General features: G+C 40.6%; 1 protein-coding gene across 1 annotated transcript in view; it reads right to left on the minus strand.

Moving 5' to 3' along the window:
* Positions 1-24,606, minus strand: part of CAMK2D (calcium/calmodulin-dependent protein kinase II delta) — a 164,075-nt gene that overhangs the window by 52,280 nt on the left and 87,189 nt on the right. Inside the window, exons 3-5 of the mRNA XM_009883941.1 lie at positions 15,057-15,111; positions 7,551-7,616; positions 4,864-4,936 (exon numbers count right to left, since the gene is read on the minus strand). Coding sequence (XP_009882243.1) covers positions 4,864-4,936; positions 7,551-7,616; positions 15,057-15,111 — 194 coding nt within the window. The remainder of the gene's footprint in view (positions 1-4,863; positions 4,937-7,550; positions 7,617-15,056; positions 15,112-24,606) is intronic.

The raw sequence follows: 24,606 nt of genomic DNA on the forward strand, positions 1-24,606 counted from the left end.
GTATTTCCTTTTAAGCCCAGCAGCAATCATATAGGTGTCCGAGGGACTATTTATGTGATTACAGTTAATCCCACGCAAGTACTGAGCTTGGAAACAATTAAGATCATAAGCTTCTTTCAGCGAAGGCTATCTTTAATACATCTGTCAAGTATCCAGCAAAATATGCTTGAGCCTAATTAAGACTTCAACCACTGTGACACTTGTATTAATTAACAACACAACCGGCCCTGACAAACTCTTTAGTCTAAAGGTGATTTCTTCGCCTGTCACCAAACTGTAAAGGAACATTTTTTCAGCAATTTACAAACACCATTCTCTCACTCATCCCTTTGTTGCTATGTCATAGAAAAGACAGTATCAAAAACCCTTCATCAGTAGTTACTTGATGAATCTTCTATTTCCACTTTTTTTTTTAAAATTGAGACTAAGGTCCCGCAGAATAAAATATAACCTTTATATTCACTTCAATTATCAGTAACCAACTACATTCTATCAAACACTGACTGAAGAGCTGAGGACTCTCCTCTAGGTTCACCAACACTGATGTCAGCAGTGGCACACTGCTTGTCATTTAATTATACTAATTTCACCATCGTCTTGTAGTTCTCGACGGTTCCCTATCAGAAGGAGAGAAGTTTACAGTTAAGCACTTCCTGGAACGCACTCCTTATATAAACCTCTTAAAGCAATGAATGATCCCATTTGGTTGTGACCTTCAGCAAGCCAAAAGCAGTGAAATGCCTCACCCTCTCGGTGGAAACACAAGCACTAACCTACCAAGCGCGTATCACTTCCCAACATGTGATCCCATTCAAAATAGTAGTTTTGTGGTTTCTGCTGCTGAGAATTTTTGGCTCTTTGCGTGTTGGTTTTTTTTTTTTTTTCCTTTGGGATTTGTTTTTTTTTAAATTCCATTAAGTGTCTTTGCTCTGCGGAAATACCGTTGTACAGGTGAACGTGTTTCAACAGAAGCCGAAGCAGATTTCCCGATTTCTTTCTGTGCCAGACACCAGCCTTTTGGGCAACGGTTGTGTGGGACTATGCGCTTAAACAACACGCAGCTGTCATTTCGGGCTGACGAGAGGCATACTAGATAATTAGCATGCATTAACTTAGAATGACTGCAATTACTTGGAAAACATTAACAGCCCAGTGCAGGGCACGCAGGACTCGTACTTTGGATTCAATAGTGTCACCGGTGGACTGGCTGCCGTCAGGCATGTAGAATGGCAGCGTTAACTACTAAAATGACTTACAAATACATTAACATGATTGATGTGTTATTTTTTTCAAAGTTCTTTAATTCTTAGAGCTCCAGTATTTATGCCTCTGTGTATTTTTGCTGGCATACAACTAGAGTGTTGGCTTTTTGGGGGGAGTGTGAGAGGGTCCGATTCGTAGAGTTTCACAAAAGCAGCAATGCCGCTGACTGCCAAGAACTGGAATTCCTACCGGGAAGTGCGCTTTTACCAGCTGTTAAAGCCAGACTGCCACTAACAGGTTAACTTCTTCTGGATCTAGGACCCACCACCACCCTGACTTACACCAAGGATTACAAACGGAACAGCAAAAAGTGCTTCTGCAGGTCATAAGAGGCAGCAAAAGCTACGCTCTGTTCGCTACTAAATTATGCTAAAAGGAAAGTTAAATAAAATGAGATTGTCCAAAATCTCCTCCTCTCGTTGCCCTCCCCGCCCCCAAACATGCCATCAAATTGTGGTCGGAGTTATTGGGGAAAAAGAAATCTGTCAAGTTTTGCAGTTTAAGGATCCATGCCAGGCCATAACCATCTTCTACAGGTCTTGTAGTCCTCATCTTGGGCCTCGGCATCTTCTTTTTGGTACAGAGAGTTCTGCTGGGATTTCACCACAGTTTTTCATTTCACTCTGGTTTTTCTCTTTTGCCACAAAGTAGTCACTGAAGAAGGACAGTCTTCTGCTTCCTGAAGTTTTCACTTTCAGAAATGAAACCGGGTACTCCAACTTGGCAGACACGTTTTTCTCCTCGCACTGTTTCTCTCAATTCATCCTGGATTTGCCAGGGTAAGAAATCCACACACGGTTTGGAGCAGGGAACAGCTGGATTTAATGCATTTCCAAAGAAAAAGTTATTTTGCGTGAATGTATGAAACGTACTAGAGAGCATTCCTTGTTCTATCAGCTTGCGTGGCTATAATCCTTTGGTTTTCAATTCCTTTTCAGGCTAGAAGCTTAGAACTGCGTGTACGGTGAGGACAGGAATCGCTGGAGCAGCTGGACAAATCTGACAATCCCTTCATTGAAACTTGTTCCACGTTATCCGCCTGCCATGCAAGATTTACAGGTTGGATAAGAGACTCGTCAGCCTCCTGTTGTACAACCGTGACAAGGGGAAATCCAGAAGCACAAAACGGGGAGAGAATTTTGTGTATGCGTCTTTGAAATCCATCATGTTCTCTGAGCTTTCAGAGCGTAACCCTTTATGTCCCTATAGGACACCAACAGAGACTTTTATAAATTCAGACAATGACTGTAACACTTGTTTACTCGGGAGTGAAGGATGGCAAGGAAGATGACGGCATTCTGATTCCAATGTTATTACTAATGATAACCACCAGACAACTCCTATCCTGGGAGAAAATTCCCGCTCCCCGTAACTCATGCAGAAAGGAAAAGAAGAGACAAAGAAGCTGTGCCAGAAGGAATTAGTGTGTTTCACTGCCCTCGCCCACGTGCCATTTTTTCTCTGCCTTTGTAAAGGATCTGGTATTTCAGACAGCGCACTTCCATGTGATTTCTAAATAAACAACCTTTTTTTCCTTGAGGATCTTGAAGCCCAAGTGCCCGAATTAAGTCCTCTCCCTTATCCACACGGCTCGTTTCCTACCATCTTTGAGACAGACTTGTCTCCCTGAGCTTCCCAGTAAAAGATGATGATCTTCGCTTGTTTCTTTCCATGCCAGCACGCTTTAAATGCAGAGAGCATTTCTGCAGCAGGTGTCTCCAGCCATTTGGATAGATGTACGCGGTTAAGAAAGAGGAAACATTCTTCTCAACACAAGAGTTTGCTTTCTGAAGCGTCTATCCCAACGCTACCCTTCGTCCGGAAGGAACTCCACTTCTCAGGTGATCACGGTGAGAACACTGTAGAAATTCACGCTTTCTAAAGATGTTCTGTAGCCCAGCCATTGTCTGGAGGAGAGAGGTCTTTGTGCCAGCAATCCCACAGCAGCTGGGCTTTCGTCACTAAAATGTGTGACATGCAAATGCTAGCGTGCTTCTCAGAAGCACTCCCAAGTTATGCTGATGCGAGACAGAAAGTTCCCCCCACACCCTGCCCCAAAAGCTCTCCATGACAGAGAGGAAGAGAGTGTATTCAACGAATACACCGAATGCTTGAAAAGCAACTCCTGTTCTCCCTGGTGCTCACAACAGTTGGACTCGATGATTTTAAAGGTCCCTTCCAACCAAAAGGATTCTACGAACTCGGTGATTTTAAAGGTCCCTTCCAACCAAAAGGATTCTACGAACTCGATGATCTTAAAGGTCCCTTCCAACCAAAAGGATTCTACGAACTTCATGATCTTAAAGGTCCCTTCCAACCAAAAGGATTCTACGAACTCAATGATCTTAAAGGTCCCTTCCAACCAAAAGGATTCATGAACTTGATGATCTTAAAGGTCCCTTCCAGCCTAGACGATTCTATGACAAGAGGTGCCAGCAGACTCTGGTGGCTGGACAACAAGGTATTGGCAAGCCTGTAGCAGATTTTCTCCAGTGAATGTTAGCAGTTTGTTCTTGTGCATAGGTGAAGCGAAGTTAAAAAACCAACCAACCAACCAACAAAAAAAAAAAAAAAAGGGAAAAAAGGGGGGAAAAAAAAAAGGAAAAAAGGAAAAGCATTTACACTTCCACCGGTCAAGGCTGTGTTTGGCTAGGGTTTGCTGCTCTCCGCTGCGGCTGGGGAGGGCTCGGCGGGGCAGCAGCACTCACCTTGAGGTCGCGATGGACTACGCCCATCTGATGGCAGTGGAGCACAGCCTCCAGGATCTGCTGAATGCAATGACTGCATGCAAAGACCAGGGGCGCCCCCGTGCCGCACCGCCCCGCGCCGCTCAGAGCACGACGGCCTCAGGCTGAGGGACCCCGCCTCGGAGACCTGCTTTTTTTGGGGGGGGTTTAATTTGGTATTATTATTATTCTTTTTAATTATGTATTTTTTAAAAATTGTCAGAAAAAGCACACAAATTTTGCCAATAATCCGTCGACGGGGTCGTATTAAATATTTGGCATGCTCTGTATTTTTTCCTCCTTTACTCAGAGGCATCAGAAATTATAGCGGCCATTGAGGCACCAAAAAACGGTGCCTCCAAGCGAGGTGTTTTAGGTAAACTATTAACTTCTCGCCGTCCAATTTAGCCGGCAATTAGCATCACTTGCCTGAGGGTTCGTCATACTCTAACGCAGCAGTGTGCGACCGGTTTGTTCTGCGGCTGCAGCCCGGGGTCTCAGAACAGAAGTGGCGTGTAAATCTGCAAGCTGACATACATCACAGCCAAAGTTCACCTCCATGTGCGTACACAGCGATACATGGACAGCCGGAAGAGACCACCAGACACGTTTGACAGCATGGGATAAATCCAGCGCCTTGGAAGGAGACAGTTTTTTTTTGGCAACCATTCCCCCTTTTGCCATGATGTATATTAGGCCTGTAGACTTGCAAACTGGAAAGAGGCATCATGCATTATTTTGTTCGTCTAGTTGTTTTGAGGGTGAGTAAGATAGGCAAGGGAACATCGCAGCCAACCCACCCTCTGCCCCTACCCAGCGGAAAAAAACACAACCCCAAACTCTTATATCCAATTGATGGGCACCAGATACTGACCTTCAGGTCTCTGTGAACTATGCCATTTAGATGACAATGATTAACACTTTCTAGAATCTGCTGTATACAATGACTGCAAAGATACAAGGGCAGAATGGAAGGGAGAACATTTTAAAGGCACATAATCACAATAAATACAAAATAAAATAAAACTTAAAAAAATTATAAAGAACAAAACCAATTTTACACCTCCTGACAAGTCTCGATTGCACATTGAACTGGAACAAAACAATGTTGAATATAGAGATATTTCCAGCTCTAACACATCCAAAAAACAAAGCAAACCAAAAAAGAAAAACCCAACCAAACCAAAGCAAACAAGACATTTAACATGGAACATATGACACCTATGAGACAGGATAATTAGACTGTATTTTCATTCAGCAGTATGGAAGCTTTTTTCAGTTTCCAAAAACTGCTATAGAAAAAACAAAGTGGAGGCAATAAAACAATTAGTGATATGTTTTGTTTTTTTAAATTTTTTACAGTGAAGTTAACATTACCACAAGTGCTGAAATGAGAAAATGCTCAGAAATGAAATGATATATGGAAAACAAATGAAACAAAAAAAAGTCAAAAGCTAAGGAAAAGCAAAACATTTCTCATTTTGGATCTAATGGTTTCTTTAAAACTATTAGTAGAATAAAGCCAAGTCATTCAAAAAGGTGGCATGCATTTTCATTTAAAATATCATCAAGCACTATTTTAGTTAGGAGTCACTCATGAAATGGAAATCCACATTAAAAATGTAGGCAAACGTTTTGTTTTGGTGCTTTGAATAATTCAATTAGCAGCTGTTTTTCCATGCCCAGGTTTGCAAGTTTTGGCCACCCCCTACAATGCCAAAAAGCACAACTAAAGCACTCATCTTTCAGAGCACTGGAGCATTTTCAGATATTTTTCGGCACCACAAGAGCTTGTAACTTTTTCTTTTAATAGATATCCTTGTGGCAGAAGTCAGTGACTGTACGTCATACATAGTAGCAAGGGCCAAGGATTTGATTCTGCTCATCCAGAACGTTTTGACCATGGAATTCAGAAGGAATGGTCAGAAATCAGTAACTGGAGCCCAAGCCTGAAAACCCTTTCTTACGCCAGTAGTTCACAACTCATTGAACTGGACTGCTTGTACGAGTAACGACTACTTGCGTGAGTAAGGGCTTGCAGGAGCAGACCAGTAATACAGTCCTAGGATATGCATCTACAAAGTCCGTTAACTATTTCTACAGGGATACACACACACAGGCACTATATATATAGATATAGATATATATATACACGCACATGAATATATATATAAATATATAAAAATACAGAGATGCACGATAACTAGGTATTTCACTTATTTGATCAAGTTTTTACCGAATATATAAAATGCATATATATATATCCTCTCTCTATATATATGCATAGCCCCTTCCAATATGTCATAATTTGAGAACAGAAAAAAAATCATTGCAATTTTTCCTTTTAAATCACAAGTATCTTAAAAAACACACAAAGACACCATATGCTGGCCTTTGGCATCAATATTAGAAATTTTGCTTGAATCGCAGCAGGCAAAAAATCATTCAGAAATGTTTTAAACATAGCTTCTCTCCTTCCACCTCACCCAAATAACTAATTTTGTTTTCTCTTCTACAGCATGTTTTGCTATGTGTTGTTCCACATTTAAATGCTTAAAGTAATGATGTTTCTACCATTCCTACAGAAGTTAGTGAGAGCAATAAACAGCGGAAGCTTCCTAATATTCAGTGTAATTTCTTGTTTGTTCTTTATTATCCTACCACTGTTGTTAGGGAAACTGAATGCTTTCCTGTCATTTGCCAATTAATTCCAAATGTAAATGAAGAACTGAAAATTATATGTACTAAATGTGTTATCAATGGTGGAGTGTGACTATGAACACACAAAAACATGAGGCTTCTTTAAATTTACTTCGAGATAAATTTTCTGTGAAGAGTGTAGTGGTAGAACGTATTTTCTTTAAAGTAATTGACTGCAACGTTTAAAGATTCGTAATTATATGAGAATACTGAAGATTTATTATTATATGAGGGCAAACAGATTCCGAGATGGAAAAATAGTCCCGATACTTTATGTCAGCATGCAAATTATGATAATCGTCAACTTACTCTTCAAGTTTTTCAACAAGCACTTGCAGAAAATTGCTAGAGATTTCAAATTTGAGCTCAGACTATGAGATGTACAGTATAATTGCTTATTGATGAAACACAACAAAAACGTTTAAGTATGAAATTAGTACTTCTGGACTGAGAACAAAAATGGTATTTAATGTACAATTCTTTCAAGACCAACATGTATTTCAAACTGCGATCAGCAAATGCAAGAATCCCTGTATGATATAGCTGAAACGTTACATCCAGCTTGCAGAGGAGAAAACCGGGTAAGATTTTAACAACTTCACAAGTTTACAAAGTTTTTAATAAACGGAGATCAATTTCAGCTCTTCCGGATCAGCAGACATCGAGACTTCACACAAGTTCTCCACCACACAGTCGTGAGCTCAAAACGCCAAACCGTGCCCTTCCAAGTCTAGGAGAACTCTAGCAGAAATCCGAGAGTCTCTCAGACTGGGCTAGTGAAACTGATGCCAAACACCATGAGATATTTAAGTAGCTATCCTAGAATTATTAAGGGCAACTTTAGAAAAACAAATGACTTACCTGGCATCTGCTTCGCTATAATATTCTCTTGCAACTATGTCTTCAAACAATTCACCTCCAGTGACTCTGTTAGAAAAAGCAAGATGGGAAAGGAGATTTCAGAAGTGAAAAAGCGCATCTTAAATTAACTTGACAGGAAGAAGTCAGAGAGAAATAACTGAAATGTTTGTACAGAAACTCAAGAGGTCTTGACCAGCAAGGCGAAGGAACTAAAGTGGAAGGTTTGTCCATCCAAATCATTACATGAATAAAAAGGATGTGGTGGAAGAGCAATCATAGCTAGAAAAGGAAAGCAAAGAGCAGCAGTTTATTGGGCAAAATGCCATATGCCAGTTAAGGATGTCAAGGGTAAGCAGTAAAACTGCAAGAATAAAGGGAACTGACCAGCCAGGAGAATTGTGGCTGAAGTTCACAACACTTCAGCATAAATTGAGAACTGCAATGTAAGACATGTAAGAAAGGAGAAAACAATAACGCTCAAGAGTGAAAAGGGTCTTTAAGCATAGGTCAAAACACAACCAAGGTGCACTCGTGTGCCACAGTGCTTTTTGTGCTTTTGCTAGAGAGAGCATTACTGAGATGGAAGGAGAGTATCAGCGGAAGCGGAGTACCTTAATCAGTTTAATGGCAGGGTTTTTTTCCTAGAAAATTTTTGCTTATCTTTGTTGAGAAAGTAGAAGTAGCTTAGCGAAAGTGCCACTTAAAATAATTTAAGAGGCATTAATAGTAAGAGGGAAGAACCGTATGATCGGAGGACCAGTAACAGAAGCAACTGTGCCTGATTGTGTACTTAGGATTTCATTGTACAACCAGTGGTTTAATAGTAGGAAGTGGTTAAAAAGAAATAAAACCATGTTATAACCCAAAGATGACAGTCCAGAATGAGTCACCAGCAGGACGCTGCCACAGTCTGGGAACAAATTTGAACTAGGGTGACAGCAATGTCCTTACGTACAGCAGTAAAATCCCTCCTCGTATTGTGTGCAGTTCTGGCCACTCACATTCAGAAAAGGGAATTGAAACAGCAATAGGAGCAGAAAATTGCCACTAGGCTATCCATTCACTTACTCATCATAACTTCGCAGAGAAGCAAAGTCACTTCAGCTTGGCGAAACAGTTTAAGAGGGATGGAAATAAAGACTGAAGACAAAGAGCATATAGCGTGGTCTCCATGGAGGAGAGTTGGAAGGGAAAATACTGGTACAATAATAAATAAGCGTACAATACCTGTGTAATAAATATAAGGTTAAAATCAACAGAAGTTTTCTAACAATTACAAAACTGGTATAATTAAACAGGTTTTGGTAAAGTAATTGAGACAGGTGATCTATTTTTAAGATGAAGACTGATCAGCTTTTAAATAGAATCACAAAACTTGGCTGCCTATATCAACAAAAGAGTGGACTCAAAGAAGCAGGAAGGACTTTCCTATACTGCACTCTTAACATTTCTCTTTTATGGAATAAACTGGCGTAATTTCACAGCTAAATGCAGATGTGCTGCGTTGAACGGCTGAAAACAGATGCGAGCCTTGATAACGCACACGCTGGGGAGTACCCAAGCGCATAGCTTAACCAGAGCACCCGAACACAGCCTCAACAGACAGGATGCACGAGTTAGTCCGATTCCTGCTTTTCCAAACCTTAATCCTACTGATATGCCAACAGAAATAATTCCCAGATGGCAGATCCACGTTCGTATTTCATGACCGTTTATGAATGTAGTGAATTTTCACATAGCGCATGATATTCTCAATACATCTGCAAACATAAAAACTAAGTGGGCTACAAGATGCTTAAAGATTAAGAGGCTTAAAAAATCTATACTACAATAAATACAATTATTACCGAATACAATTAAGTTTAATAGGATTAAACAATTAAAAGTAAGGATACTTGGAATCTCCGATACCGTAACATTCATTTGCACATTGCTGTACTAACAGTGCGTTGTAGATCCCAGTTATTCAGTCACATTGTGACGACAGAAATGACCTGCTCAACCCGCAGCATAGCTTCTTTCCTCGAGAAGGCCAGTTAAAGACCTTTAATTTCAAGTTTCCATTCCCATTTGGGCTACATCATCCTTTTTCTGAGTTGACACCTTACTGACTTTGAAAATAATCACTTTCAGGTAACAGAATGCTATTTTGTACAAAAGTCTGCAATAAAATCTGGAGGAGGTAAAATAGCTGGGTGCCTAATTTGTATTCTCCTTCTTTTTGTCTTCTACCTTCCAGAAACTGGCTTTGGTTGCTGTAACACAAAATGTTTGATTGATGCATATTTTGACAGTCTTTGATACCTCCTTTGTGCATATATATTTGTCTACCACAGTTCTGGTAAAGAGGAATAATGCTCACTTTGTGATGAATGAAAAAACAAAGCATCCTTTGATCTTATTCTTCCCTAAAACGCTCATTTTTGATCCAAGCCAAAAACGAAAAGAAAAAGCTTTTGTCATCAAAGTGTGTTTCAGTGGGAGAGAACACCAAGCTGATGCTTGTTCTTCTCAAGCACTGAGGAAAGAAGGGGATCTGCATTCTTATTTGCTGACACTAAACATTTGCTTGGAATTCATAACCATTGCTAAATGATGAAAAAATAAAAGCACGAACAGAGCAGGCGAATTTCACTGACAACCGAACAAGCAGTCTACAGTTCCCATGCTCTGTCACTCCGACGGATACATCAGGAGTAACTCTCAGGAGGCAGCTAAACGGCCATAATGAAGGAAGGTAGCACCGGGGACTGAGAGGCCAGATCTCACCTGCACCTCCTGAGCCTCTGACGCCGAGAAGACCATTATAGCTGCGTTAGTGGCCTTTGCTCGTTGAGCGTGCAACAGCACTGGGTCCTCACAGCAAATAAAGGTCAAGTGCATCACGATACAGGATGGCCAGGATGAAGGAAGCGATCCGTCCCTCCCATTTGGCACTCTCGAGATCACACCTGGAGTACTGTGTCCCTTTTTGGGCTTCTTGGTACATGAACGACACTGATATAATGAACTGTGTCTAATGGAGGGCCACCAAGACAAGCAGAGTTGGAGGCATGTGGAGAGGCTGAGATAACTGTGTTTTTTCACCATTAAGGTGGGAAGGCTCAGGAGAGATCTCATTGCTGTCTACAACTCTCTAATGGGTGGATATGCAGAGACAGCATGAAAGGCTAAAGACAAGCTGAAACACCAGAAATACCAAATAGATGTAACGTTTTTTTCTTCCTTTATTCTTATTATAGTTATTTACTATGCACTTGTTGCTCAAAGAGGTGGTGGAATTTCCATCCTTGAAGATGTTCCAGCCTTGACATATCCCTGAGCAACCTGATTCAATCGGACCTTGTTTGAGAAGGGGGTTAGACCAGATAACCTCTGGGGATCCTTATCAACCTACGTTATTCACTGATTTTATGAATAAAGAACAGAGCAGTTACCAATAAACTTCTTTTTACACTCCATATAGTTTAATACCAAAGTGGCTACAAAGCATTCGACCCCTTATTAGATGTCGTTTTGTTAGGTGGATCTTTTCCCCCTGTATCTTCAGCTATGAAACACGATGGCTAGGGAAGGGCACGAGATAACTATCACGAATGAAGACTACACAAATAGAAGAGATCCTCAGTTAGGAGCTTCTCCCTGCCTAGTGAAGGCCATGACCTGAAATGAAAGCGTGATGTCCTCTTTGGAGAGCGCACAGCGCCGTGCTACTGCTCTGCTACCAGCAGAAGCTGGTAAAAAAAGCCTCTGCTACTGATCACACTGGTGTTTTCTCCTCCTAGCTTACATTTCTTATTTCTTAAATTGCTTTCATAATGAAGGTGCAAGGAAGCAGGCTTACAACATTACAGTGGCCATACACTTTTTATTTTTATCTGTGACCTTTCTACTTCCGAAAAAGAAAGGTTCAGGCACTTACCCTATGCATAGATTGTTCTGCAATTAGGCTTTTTTTCTGGGTATTTTTATTTCTTCTACACAGCACACTCCTTCCACTTGGAATTCAACAGCAACACCAGGATTATAAATGTGCCAATTGTTGCATCTCATCGAGTGCATTAAAATGGGAGACACTGAGAAAAAGAGAATCTCATTGACTTGCACGAGAGAGTCTTCAAGTGCTACAGCTGTTTCCGTTCAGATACAGCAATTAATACTGACAGAATTGATTGGATTTGAACTCATCTGACATCATTAACGCTGAAGACAATCCCATTCATGCTTAGCAACTGAAATGGACTGATAGAGAGACGCAAATCCTAACTACAGTTGCCTTAACCAGTAAGGGGAGTAAGAAACTTCGTAAAGTCCATTACTAACCTTACTATGCGCACTTTATCAATCTGCAAATCACTTCACTTCAGCTACTGAGAGAAACATAACAGGAAGAAGTCCTCTGCTTGGAAGAAGTAACACAGAAGGCTATCTTAGTTATTTTTCTAAAATACACAGGAGTCATCTCGGTAGATCAGTAAGATAGCTCTCTTCCTTGGCAGTGAGATCTACAAGACCTTGAAAATCATAGTTTTGCGTTGTCAAGTGCAAAACAACTACCACAGTCCAGAATGACACTGCCATATACATCTTTCAGATGGGGAGTCAGCGACCAAAGATAAATTATATATATACGATATGCTGATACTTCAGTGCATCTATTTCTCTCATATGCAGGGCTCCTTACAGGAACACCGCAATACCGCATTTTATCAGAAAGAACATCATTTGTTGTTCAATGTCCAGTTTTCACATGGATTTTAAAAGACTTCCAGCTTTCCATTTTGACCCTAGAGCTCTTCACCCAAATGCACGCCTGTAACAGAGAACATTAATCCCTCTTTTTTTCCCAGATAAAAGCACAGCTATCACTGAGGTATACAAGTGAAGCAACAGGCTTCTCCTTCAGATCGCAGACATCTCTATGACATTAATTCAAAAGAGGTTATTAGAAATTCAAAATAGAAAGTGACAATGATTAGGGTGGGGTTTTTTTTTTCTGTTCACAGAAAAAGCACTCTTCCTCTTCACTTTCTTATGTGGGATGCAGTCTAAAAGAAATTTCTAAAGAAACAGTCATACTGAATCCCACACAGTCTGAAAGAAATCATTAAGATAATGACATAACGGTATGCGTGGGTGGAGTGACAGTGTTACACCACAGTTAGGCTCCCGTTGAATAAAAATTAAATAAATAAATACAAGCAGGTACTTGGCCTTCATATTGAAGAAGTCCATATGGTAGCTTTTCTTTTTTTTTTTTTGTGGCAGCTCTTTTATGTACATTTAAACAAGCCACTAACCCACAGATTTGTAACTGCAGTAAAAGATGAAGTTTCACTAATAAATAGTATTAGTGAGCATTAAAGCAATGTCTTTGTCTGAATGAAAAATTAACTGTGAACAGCCATCCTTACTAATTGGGCAAAAGTTCTCCAAGAATGCAACACGCTGCTTTTCCAAAGGCAACTACCAGTTAGTACAGTCACCACCTCTACCATTCAGATGTTTTCTTTTTTGCAAAAAGAACTCATTTTGACAAAAAACCCAAACCACATCATTAAAACGTAAAAAGCTGTGTGTGTGTATATATATGTTGAGGCCCTCTTTCTTTGAGGAGGATGAAAACCAAAACCATGCGGACTGTTCTAGATGAACAGCAAACGTTTGAGTCTGTTCCTATGTTTGTCCTGAATGGGACTGAGGGGGAAACAGAGGAAGTTCCAGACAGTGCAGAATGCTTCCTGTAGGATCTAGTTTTTTGCCAAGACAGTATCTTTGGGTTAGGTATTAATTTTTTGTGCCGAATGCAGGCTCCTATTTGTTCTATTACTGCCGAGATATAGATATCGGTATCTACAACTTTGAAGTTGTTCAAAGGCCTTCTGGTTCACATTGCGACCAATCTCCTGAGATATGCCTGGCATAATATATTCAGTTTAAGGCAGAAGCGGACTAACTGCAATTACAGCCGGCCATAGTTTCTAACAGGACAGTACTACAAAAAAAACAATAAAAATGCCTCCGGTTTAAAAAAGGGATATTGTCCCTAGAACTAAAGAATTCTGCATGCACTTCTTGGAAATGTTCAGGATTAAGAAGATTTTATAAATCCACATAGAAAGATTTCCTTTGTAGCCCTTAAAAAAAAAAAAAGGCAAAACAAACCCCAATGCATGTCAGAGAACAAGTACGCATGTTGTGCCCTAGAACCATTTCCAACAGTCAGAGCACTTACCTGGGATACATACAAATCAGACAGAAGTTCCTGTTGCTCCCAGTTAGGATTTGAGTACTGAACCAGGAATGAAGGAATGCCTTCACTGCAGACAGACTATTTAGTATTTTTGTATTGCTAGTCTGAAATCTAGTCCTGAAGAAGTCTTCACGGATTTCTTTTAAAAAATTAAGCCCGAAAATAAACCAGGACGTAACCTGAACATGAAAGCGCTGATTATGGAAGGTCCAGGTTGTAACTTACCTACACTGAATGCAAGTATTTCAGTTTGTATGCTTAGAAACGAGGCATTTCATATTTCAAGGGGAAATAACATATTCTCATTCTAACCAGCAAAGCCATGTTGGGCTCTTCGGGGTGGGGAGGTGTTGTTAGTCAAAACCATAAACTGCCCTGGAAATAAGTGCAGTTGAAATAGGTAATTTTACTTAAATAAGTCAGTTTTGCAAGACAATTCCTAACCATTCATGTTTGCCCATACGCAGAATCAAAAGCAGTAACTTTTCAAGTGAGTAGAAAAGTTTGCCTGTCCCAGGGAAGAATGAAGAACATCGGTGTCTCTTTTAAAGTTAAGAGTCTGAGAGACATAGTTGATGTTGTCACCATCCCTTCTTCCACTAAACAGCCTTATCTAGAACAGACAAGCTCCACATATGCAGTCACTACGTGAACAGTTCACAGGACTGAAATTCCTGAAGTAAAATGGGAAATAAGAAGGAAATTTCCTTTCTATATGCTGGGTATTTTACATTCTGAATGGGGTCAAAATGAACCGTTCAATATATCAGTAAGGTATCAAGCAGGAATAAAATACTGAAAGAGCCTTTCCCTCTAGGAAATTCAAGCTTACCTTTCAATCCAGCCATGGAGATTTTCTGCAGGAAACTGCTCTTCCACATGTTTGGGGTTTTTTTATGGTTTTGTTTTCTGTGAACACCGGCTTGCAGCAAATTATTTTTTCTGAGTCATATGTTTGCTTAGCTTTGGCAGATACCACAAACTTTTACTTACATACCTACATTTTATATTAAAATTGACTTCAACAGTGGCCCTGCTTATTCAAAGTTTTTAATATGGAATTCTTGCAGCGACACTTACAAATCAGTTCTTGCACATGCAAATGACCAAATACATTTCTGTCCTTCCAGCTCTCATTACATCTCTTTATTCAACCCATTGCAGCAGAACCGTGCTTTTATCTTGTATTTACATCTACAAGTTTGAATACCACTTCCCCCAACATGCTAAACATAGGCAAAACTCATACTTACAAGTCAAAGACTAAGTAATGGAATCCTTCTTCTGATATGCTGTCATGAAGCCGCACTATTGAAAGGGGGGAAAAAAAAAAAAGATAAACACCAGTTATCTTTTTCATGTCTTTAATGTCTGTCTTTGATTTTGGGGGAGAAGGGAGGATTGTAATTCTACTGCAAAGCTGGTATTGCATCTGTGTCTGTTCTCACCTGTGTTTTTTTATTTTATTAAATTCTCTACCCTCAGAACTGTCTTTTTCGTACGGTGAGATAAACAAAGAAACCAAAAGACTGCAAGGGTGGCTCATTGTACAGTTATTTTTAAAGAAGCCCTGTTGCTGTGCCACAGAAGAATGCTGCAGTCATTTCCTACCACTTCCTTGAATCATGACTAAACAAGTACTAAAAACACAGCCAGACTTATAGATCTTAATATATTATTCAAATCCCTTTTTCCTAGGGAGAACCTACAATGAATCTTTCAAACAGCATACACAGGAATCTCCAGTCACCGGACTTTTATCATCTTAAAACAGTATTGTCATACAACTATTTTCTCAGCAGCGTTACATCTTAAAAGTTGCAAAGAAAACAAGATGGGGAAAAAAAGCCACAATCAATCATACATTTCAGCAGAACAACAAACTTTAAGGCCTGTGTTAGCAAATTTCATAATGAGACAATAGATGCTGATTTTGAAAGAGAAAGCCCCATTGCAAACTAAAAGCACTTGACTATATTGAAGTAAACGGAAAGCAAAAGCGCACATTTAGTTAATAATTCAAGGTTCTTTCTTAACTAATAATTAAAAAGGAACTTAAATTAGAAATCAAATCACTGTCTGCAGTCCCTAGAGTACTTTGCCCTTTTTCAGTCTCACCTTCTCCTTATTCTTTTAATTAAATGCCTTCAATTTTAGTTGAGATAAAACAGTAAATTTTTAAACAAGTCAACTACTGAGACAGTGACTAATTTCACCGCAACACAGTCAGCTGCAACAGTATAAAAATACAGTACATCTCCCATTGAAAGCCACTAGAAACATCTTCATCATCATCATCATAATAATAATAATAATAATATATGCTTGTAAGTGAAAAAATGAAAAAAGTTGCATGTGACTTATTTATATTCCCTTAAAAAACCCCAACCAACCAACCCCAAACTGCTTGTGCCCTCCCTATCAAACAAGGACAATTAGGTAATAACCAAATTCATACCACACCACTGAGAACAGTCTTCCAGAAGAACAATTCAAGCCTGCATTTCTTATTAAGACTCCTTAAGCAAAGTAAGAACACAACCATGGAAAAAAAAAGACAGGATATTCTGGGTATACTAATACATCTGTAAGACAGAATCCATAAAATACTGACGCCCCGCACTCATTCAGACCTTGTACCCATCTGCAGTGTATTTTCGTGGTGGGATGTCTGTGCATGGGAGACCAAAAAAAGACCAGTGTAGGAAGAGAAGAAATGGTGAGAATGGCAAGCTTATCCTTACAGGTTTAGTTAGCTCCGTTGAAAGCATGGTATTAAAAATCGGCCGCAATTTTAAAAAGTTTTACATTAATTTATGAAAGCTGATAGCTAAAATAAATAAACCTCTCAAACTCCCAAACTAGACACATGTGAAGCTGCTCAGAGAAACACATTAGATGAAGAAGGAATTCTCACGCTGTGCATCTGCAGTGGTGAAGGGTACACTGGTTGGAAACTTGTTAATAAGGAATATGGATGAGAAACCACGAGGGAGCTCAAGCCTCTAGAATTACAAACCGCATGAGTCTGAGAAAAAAGAAAGCTCCGACTGAAAGGCTGGCAGACTTTGGGTAAGAAAGGCTTTCCTTTCTCTACAAAAAAGGAGAAAAAATAATTGTCTGGCATCAAACAGCTCTATCATTCGCTTCTGTCTCTTAACAGACACTTCTCGGTGGGGTCAAAAAGGGAATAAGCTATCCTCCTGCTCATATTTCTATTTTTTTTATATATATATTTCCCTCTAATCTTCTTACCTGCCATTCACTTCAACCACATGAAGGGTGAACAGTCCCGAAGAGATAAATCTACCAGCAGATCGATGCCCACCAATCTACGCTGAACTTCCGCAGTGGCAGCCAAGACCAGAGCTGAAAGACCAAAGACCGGGACTGCCCGTGCCGGCTGCGGGCGCTCAGCCAGACGGACGGACAACAAGGGTGGGCAGGAGGGGAGAAGGAGCGAGCGCCGGGGTTGCGACAGCTCGGCCAGGTAACTGCTGCTCACTAAACCACCCTGAAGAGCGATTTCTGGAAAGATGTAAGGTGCATGAAGAAGACTTGCCAGAAGCAAAATGATGTGATGCCTAGAAAATAGTCATTAGGCTTTCTGGTGCTGGTCGCAGCCAACAAACAGCATCCGAATGATTAAAACCCCAGGTCATGTTTACATACACCTATGGATCCATATGTAAAGTTTTCTCCGAGAGTGCACTAGTCAGTTGCAGAAATTCATTTTGCATTTTAAGAACTGAAATCACATCATGGCAGAACTATAAATGAAGTCCTGTGGTCTTTCTTAATTATTTTAAAGGAAATGGCAATTTCCAAAGCTAATTTTCCCACAATACATGAAGCTTTGCCAGTAGTTTGATCCAGCTCATTATCGCTTACAGAACCAAAGAAAAAAAAAAAGTCAGGGTACCCTAAAACTGCTTTGTGTTCAAAACTGAGCTGATGAAGAAAGTGCAAAAGAAAAGGATTTTCATATTTCCCCAGATGGTAGCTTTATGTGTTAATAATTTTTTATACAATACATGACATTTAAAAAAAAATGAAATCAAATAAACATGACTTTTTTACTTAATAATATTTAGCCCAGGGAAACATCTTGTGTTTACACAATACTGAAGAGAAAACCAGCTCTTGGCTGACTCACTGCCCAGAGCTCGTGATGATTCAGAAGAGCCAAGTAGGTCTAAATCAGAATTTGTGGTTTTGGCTGGTTCTATATTCTAGATTTGTCTAAGTTTTTACGAAGTGCAAGCCTTGAGCATAAAAGCCCAAGCTAGCATACTGCTGCCAAAAAAAAAACCCAACCCAAAAACCAAAATCAACTTTCTTTCTGGTTGCGTTCTTTGAGTTGAGATTTCAATACTCTCAAATGTCTGAGCTTTAAAGCAAACCACTGTGAGATGAGACAGCAAGTACTAGCCTCGAATAGTATCCTGAAATTTCTAGCTCAGAAGAGACCCGTAAAACATTTGACTTTTGAGTGCACTACTTCGTGCTGTACCATCAAAGATACTACTCATCAACGAGTGCTCAGAAATGGGATTTAGTACAGACCCTTGGGTCTATCACAGCGATGCAACGTAACCCTAAAATAGTACATTTTGGAGTGCAGTTGGTACGTTTTGCATATGCCTCTCCAAAGAAGTTCAAAACTTTTTAAGATTTAATACACAGCAAATTATACCTTTTGCTAGAAACTGCCGGTTCCTGAAGTAGATTCATAAGAATTCAAAGCACGGTTTTCCTGTGAACACTTTTTTTGGATTCAAAGCAGCATTCCTCTCCTCGCTGCTCACTAACAGCACTATATTCAGCCAGGCAGAAGCCTTCATATTCAATTTCCCATATCATGTACGGATATCGAGAACTACCAAATACTTCTGGCGAGGCAGAGTATTTGCTGCCAACTGCTTTCAAAGAGTTCTGTAGCGTGTAAAACAACCCAGATTTTCGAAACATCTTTAGAGAATTTAAACAAAGTATTAAATCTTAAAATTTAAAAGTGAAATCCACCTTTAAAATATTACTGCGGTATTAAACGCAGACAGGCTTGGCTTGAACTCGTGGCTACAAAACAGTCAACAGCCTATATTCATGCACACTTCCTACTCAGTTTTCACGGTTCACTCCTACTGCTCCGGCGTGGATTTGTGAGCAACCAGCTGAAGCAAGGGACTGTAATTCTTTAATTACCACTGTATTTTTTAAACACAGAATGATTTTCTTACACACATTTATGAGAAAGTCATCTCCTAGGTAAGAATGAAGTCAACATGAACCTACATTCGTTACGGCACAGTTGTAAAACTGTGACCCTGAAGCGACAAAGTTGTAGGAGAAGAATAAACTGTATTTCATTGCCTTTGGTTCAAGGCAGTAAAAAATCCCTTTCTCTCTGTTTTTTTTTTCCCAAATAATTATGTCTCCCACTTCCCACTTGTACTGCTAGGAATATCTCTATTTAAGCCTGTGATAAATCCTGCATATTTATAGAGACTGAAATAGATGCACTATTACAGCTGTTCCATATCAGCAGCTCCATACAGAACAGTAGCATATTACTACTTTGTCGGAGAAGATAAATACTTTGCCCACCACCAAAGAGCATATCAAAACTGGAACCAAAAGTACAAGTTTTATCTTGGCTAGGGGCATTTGCCATAGCCCTGCTGCTACGCAGACCAGCACGGCACCATGTGAGGGGGCTTCCAGAGCTCCACTGCCTGCCTGAAATGGGAAGTGCTCTCACTTTGTCACATCCTTTTCTAGGAGAGGGCTTCTTTGTTTAGAACCATAGCTCCCTTCTGACTAGAAAAGGATTGTGAGTTGGCATCACAGAATCATGGAATGGCTTAGGTTGGAAGGGACCTCGAAGACCACCCAGTTCCAACCCCCCCTGCCCTGGGCAGGGACACCTCCCACCAGCCCAGGTTGCTCCAAGCCCCGTCCAACCTGGCCTTGAACACCTCCAGGGATGGGGCAGCCACAGCTTCTCAGGGCAACCTGCCCCAGGGGCTCACCACCCTCAGAGTCAAGAATTTCTTCCTGATATCTAATCTGAATCTCCGCTCTTTCAGTTTAAAATCGTTTCCCCTCATCCTATCGCTCTACCCTCTGACCAAGAGTCCCTCCAGAGCTTTCCTGTACCTTTAGAGACTGGAAGGCTGCTATATGAGATGATGGACAATGTTTTTTCTCAGCCTGGTGGGGCTATTTCCTTCCTGGCCAAAATCTAGCCTGACACGTCCATGGGGATCTCTTTTTCAAGGATCACATTCTTTCTTTTTCTTTCCTCCCAAATGTCTGAATCACAGAAGTGCAACAGGACAAATCCTTCTCTGAATCAGGATCACATGCCTGTGATTGTCTCTGGAAAGGAAAACAGGCAGAGGCAGCCAGGGAAGATCAAAACTGCCTTTTGGCAAGTGGTTACGTTGGCTCCTACAGTCAGTTCAGTTAGTTTTATGCCAGTAAACCTGCTAGGCGAAAATCCCAAATAAGCATGGGCAAGGGAGACGAATGCGTGAAGAAAACAAGACAGCCGGACAATTGGGAGGTAAAGGGTGCACAACAGCACGGCCCAGATTTTCCTACTGTGTTCTGCCTTCGACTCACCTTTTTGCTGGGAAAGACAAGGGATGTCGTGATGACAATTTGAGAAGCCATTCACAAAGTTTAAGAGGTGACTCACTATAAAAAGTATTCGTGCATGCATCGCAAGCGTATATAGTTCTCTACACACACGTATCAGGCAGGATTCAGGCACGACAAACCAAAAGGCAGCAATTACAAAGATTATTCATCCAATATAAGAACTCCCATCAGTATCCCACACTGCAATTCCTATTTCTCCAGAGGCACAGAAAGCATTCATCAGTAGAAAAAGTTCCACTTATCTTTTTTTGAAAAGATTTAACAACCTTTGAGAACAAAGTTGCTGCTCTTCAGCAAACCACTTGGAACGCCTGATAGGAATCCAGGGAGCACACAGCTCTTTCTTTTGGAAAAATACTATAAGCCCACAAAAGATCAGGAGTATCCCTTTGGCTTCAGCACTGATTTTCACCTGAAATACTTTCCAGTCATCACTCTGTGATAATCATTATAATAATTTAAGGGAGAATTCCTATTAGCTTTATTAGCTTTGTATTTAGCCGTTAACGTGGGCAAGCTCCAATCAGATTGAAATGTAAAATGATCTCTTTTATTTGACTTTTTGTGCTGAACTACAGTATTTTGTGTCTATTCTACAGAAAACAGCTTGATATAGTGGCCAAGCAACCTTATTATCTCCTTTCTGAGTTTCTGCCTTAAAAGAAAAAAAATCAAAATATGAAAATCCATGAAAATCCAATTCTTCCAGGTTAAGAAGACAAGTCAAACAGTAGATAAAGCCAGCTAAAAATTCTTCAGGATAAAGATGTCTAATCATATCTAAAACCACTGCCTAAAATACTTATTTTCGTGAAACTGCCGAAGTGATAATTTTGCTAATCTGCTATCTAAATTAGTTCACATTACAAAGGCAAAATATTTGAGAAGACAGCTTCAAACAGAAGTCACGGTTTGTGGTCAGCGCAGCAGCGGCACAAACGTGCACAGAGGGGTCAAACTGCCAGAACTGAGTAACTCTGTGAAGTTCTTGGAAAGTTCCATCCTTTCTAACCTGTTCATTAATAGAGCATGGCAAGGCATAACGCAGTTAATGGTAATATAGTTAAAGACACTTCTTTCCCCTTTGGTGCTAAAGATGGGACTCCCAGAAGCATGAATCCTGTAACTCTGTGAAGCTAGATGCCTCAAGTTAGCGCGCTGTTAGGAAGTTATAGGGCTCATTCGTCACTAGTACGGGTTTAAAATGGGTTTGAAAGTCACAAAACCGTGCTGTATTTGCTGAAATAGGTAAATTATTTCCTCAAGTTCTGGCTTCCCTGCAAGAAGAGTGAAATAAAGGGACGGATGTGCTTTTCATCCGTGTTCACTTCCAAAAGTGTATTAAAGTCTTTAAGCAGTTCTTATGCAAATTTTTAGGGAAAAAAAAAATCAACAAAAACAAACTTTAAAAAATGAACTTAACTACTTACTGGAAGGAACTTAGTGGAATGACTTCATTTAATGTCGGGTATTCTATGAATTGGTACCTGCCTGCCACTAGGTATGGGATAAGCTGTTGCATTTGAAAATAAAGAGGTAAACCAAAAACTGAAAAATCCTCCCTGAAAAGGTATAACCAGATATAGTTTTTTGGTTGTATTTGAACCACTCTGTTTTCTATTTCAAAACACTTGTCTACAAGCATCTCCTGCTCTCTCGTCTCTGACAAAGAGTGCCTCACACTCAGCAAAACCGCTTGGCTGAGACGTGGAAGGTCTGCAGTGGCTTAGTGCTGTCAGGACTCAGATCTTCCTGCAGAGTCAACCTTTGTCACCTTTCCTGTTCTACTAAATAAACCACGGTGACGAGGGATAGAAAATAAAGCTACTGCTAGAACTTCCATCAGAAACTCACTCGGGTGCCAGTGCAGAAGTCATTACAGCAGTGACAAGAACTGAGACCAAAGGCAAACTTCATCCTACAGCTTTTAGTCTAGACCCCGAGCTAAACACGCTTGGGATCCCAAGCTAAACATGATAAAACACAAAACTGCATATGGGAGCAGAGATGCAAAAGCTTGCGAAGCGCTGCTCAGGAGTGCTGCTGTTTGCACGGATCAGACATCTGCTGCCTTCAAAAAACCCCCATCTTCACTGCAACCTCATTCTCTACACCTCAATGCTCCACATTTTTCCATCACTGTCACTGCTCCCTCTCTTTTGATGCACGGTATAAATAATCTCTGCTGAGCAACCAAACTCCTTCAGTCAGTGGTGCATAACACAGTCACGACTATAGCCTCCAGACATTAAACTGGATACAAAACAACCCTGTTAAGTCCACGCTGCAGTTACTGCTGTGGCTACAGCTCCCATTTTCTGCAGCTTAGATACTTCTTTGAAAACAAGCAATTATAAATATCAGTCAAACCTAACAAGCAAGCTGAATAAATACTCAGGTACTTGTCACGGAATCTCTGCCACCATTCACAGGAGCTGAAAGCGGATCTATGACCACAGAAGAGACCACACAGACATACTCTCCGTATGAAATGAAGCAGAGTCGGCAGCTGTGTGGAGCAGAGGTCTGCCATCATCTCCCCAACGTAAGAAGGACACGGACCTCTTGGAACAGGTCCAGAGGAGGCCACAAAGATGCTGTGAGGGCTGGAGCCCCTCTGCTGGGAGGACAGGCTGAGAGAGATGGGGGGGTTCAGCCTGGAGAAGAGAAGGCTCCAGGGAAACCTTAGAGCCCCTTCCAGTGCCTAAAGGGGCTACAAGAAAGCTGGAGAGGGACCCTGGATCAGGCAGTGGAGCCATAGGACGGGGGGGAATGGTTTTAAACCAAAAGAGGGAAGATTCAGATTAGATAACAGGAAGAAATTCTTTACTGTGAGCGTGGCGAGACACTAGCACAGGTTGCCCAGAAAAGTTGTGGATACCTCATCCCTGTAGGTATTCAAGGCCAGGCTGGACGGGGCTTTGAGCAACCTGGTCTAGCGGAAGATGGATGTCCTTGTCCATGGCAGGGGGTTGGAACTAGATGATCTTTAAGGTCCCTTCCAACTCTAACCATTCTATGATTGCATGATCTGCTGAGCCACAAGATGAGGGATGCCCAAGTCACGGAGCAGCACCTGGCTCTTGCCATGGGTGATGGGCCATGTGCCTCGGTGTGCAGGGAAGTGTCCTCTTCTCCCTGCTCACACTTCAGGAGCTCAGAGTCAGAAATCTAGGCAGCATTGTTATAGCTGAGATTGCTCCTTACGCTTATACTCCCTCACATACAATACTATTCTTCTGAGACCATGAAAGCCTGGGGCCCTCTATAATAAAGATGCTCAGTTACAGTAGGAAGAACTTTGCAAATATTAATAAGAGCCATTTCCTAACAATCTGAAATATTTAGAGGCTAATCTGGTAAGATTAGTAGAGCGGCAATGCTCACGGGCAGCTGATTTCTGAAAGACATTAAACATAGAGTAACGCTTTGCATATCTAAGAAAATAATCCTCCCCCATGCTGTTAAATACACAAGAGGTATACTGTAATACTTACTATCATTAAATGACTATGCAAGTCAGCAGTGCTGTGTATGCTATTAACAGGTCTATATTCAGCAACAGTGAAAGAAAACTATATAGCTTCTGAATTCATTCAAAAGATAAACAACGTTTTATTAGAGCGCAAATTCACGGTTATTTAGGGTTAACAACTTGAGAGAAAGATTCCTATTAGTCTGCATGTGCAGTGGTACAATGAAAAATGATGGGAAAAAATAATTAGGGAATTTAATATTTGGGAAGACTGCATTTGTCCCCAAGGCACTGTAACAGTAAGTGTTAACTAGTATGAACAAAATGCCATGTAGTCTAAAAATACTCATTTGTGACCAAACCCCTCCCCCATCAAGGCCCTCACACAATGAACTTCTGTATTCTGATTAAATGCCAGGAATATTTACATTCACGGCCTTCATTAAAACCCCTCAAGTCTAATGCATGCTTCAAAGTCAGTTTGCCAAACTGTTAACTTCAGTAAAAGATTCCTCCTACCCAGAAAATAAAAAATTATTTGCCGAAGTTGATAAAAGACCGGATTTTGAAGTGAGACTAAGTCAGTCCAGGTACTGATATCAAAGCAGATGGCCTCAAATGACCAGCTCTTTTGGCACGATGAGACTCTTGCTTCATTCCTG

The sequence above is a fragment of the Charadrius vociferus genome, unplaced genomic scaffold, assembly GCF_000708025.1.
Source record: "Charadrius vociferus isolate BGI_N301 unplaced genomic scaffold, ASM70802v2 scaffold154, whole genome shotgun sequence".
Lineage (NCBI taxonomy): Eukaryota > Metazoa > Chordata > Aves > Charadriiformes > Charadriidae > Charadrius > Charadrius vociferus.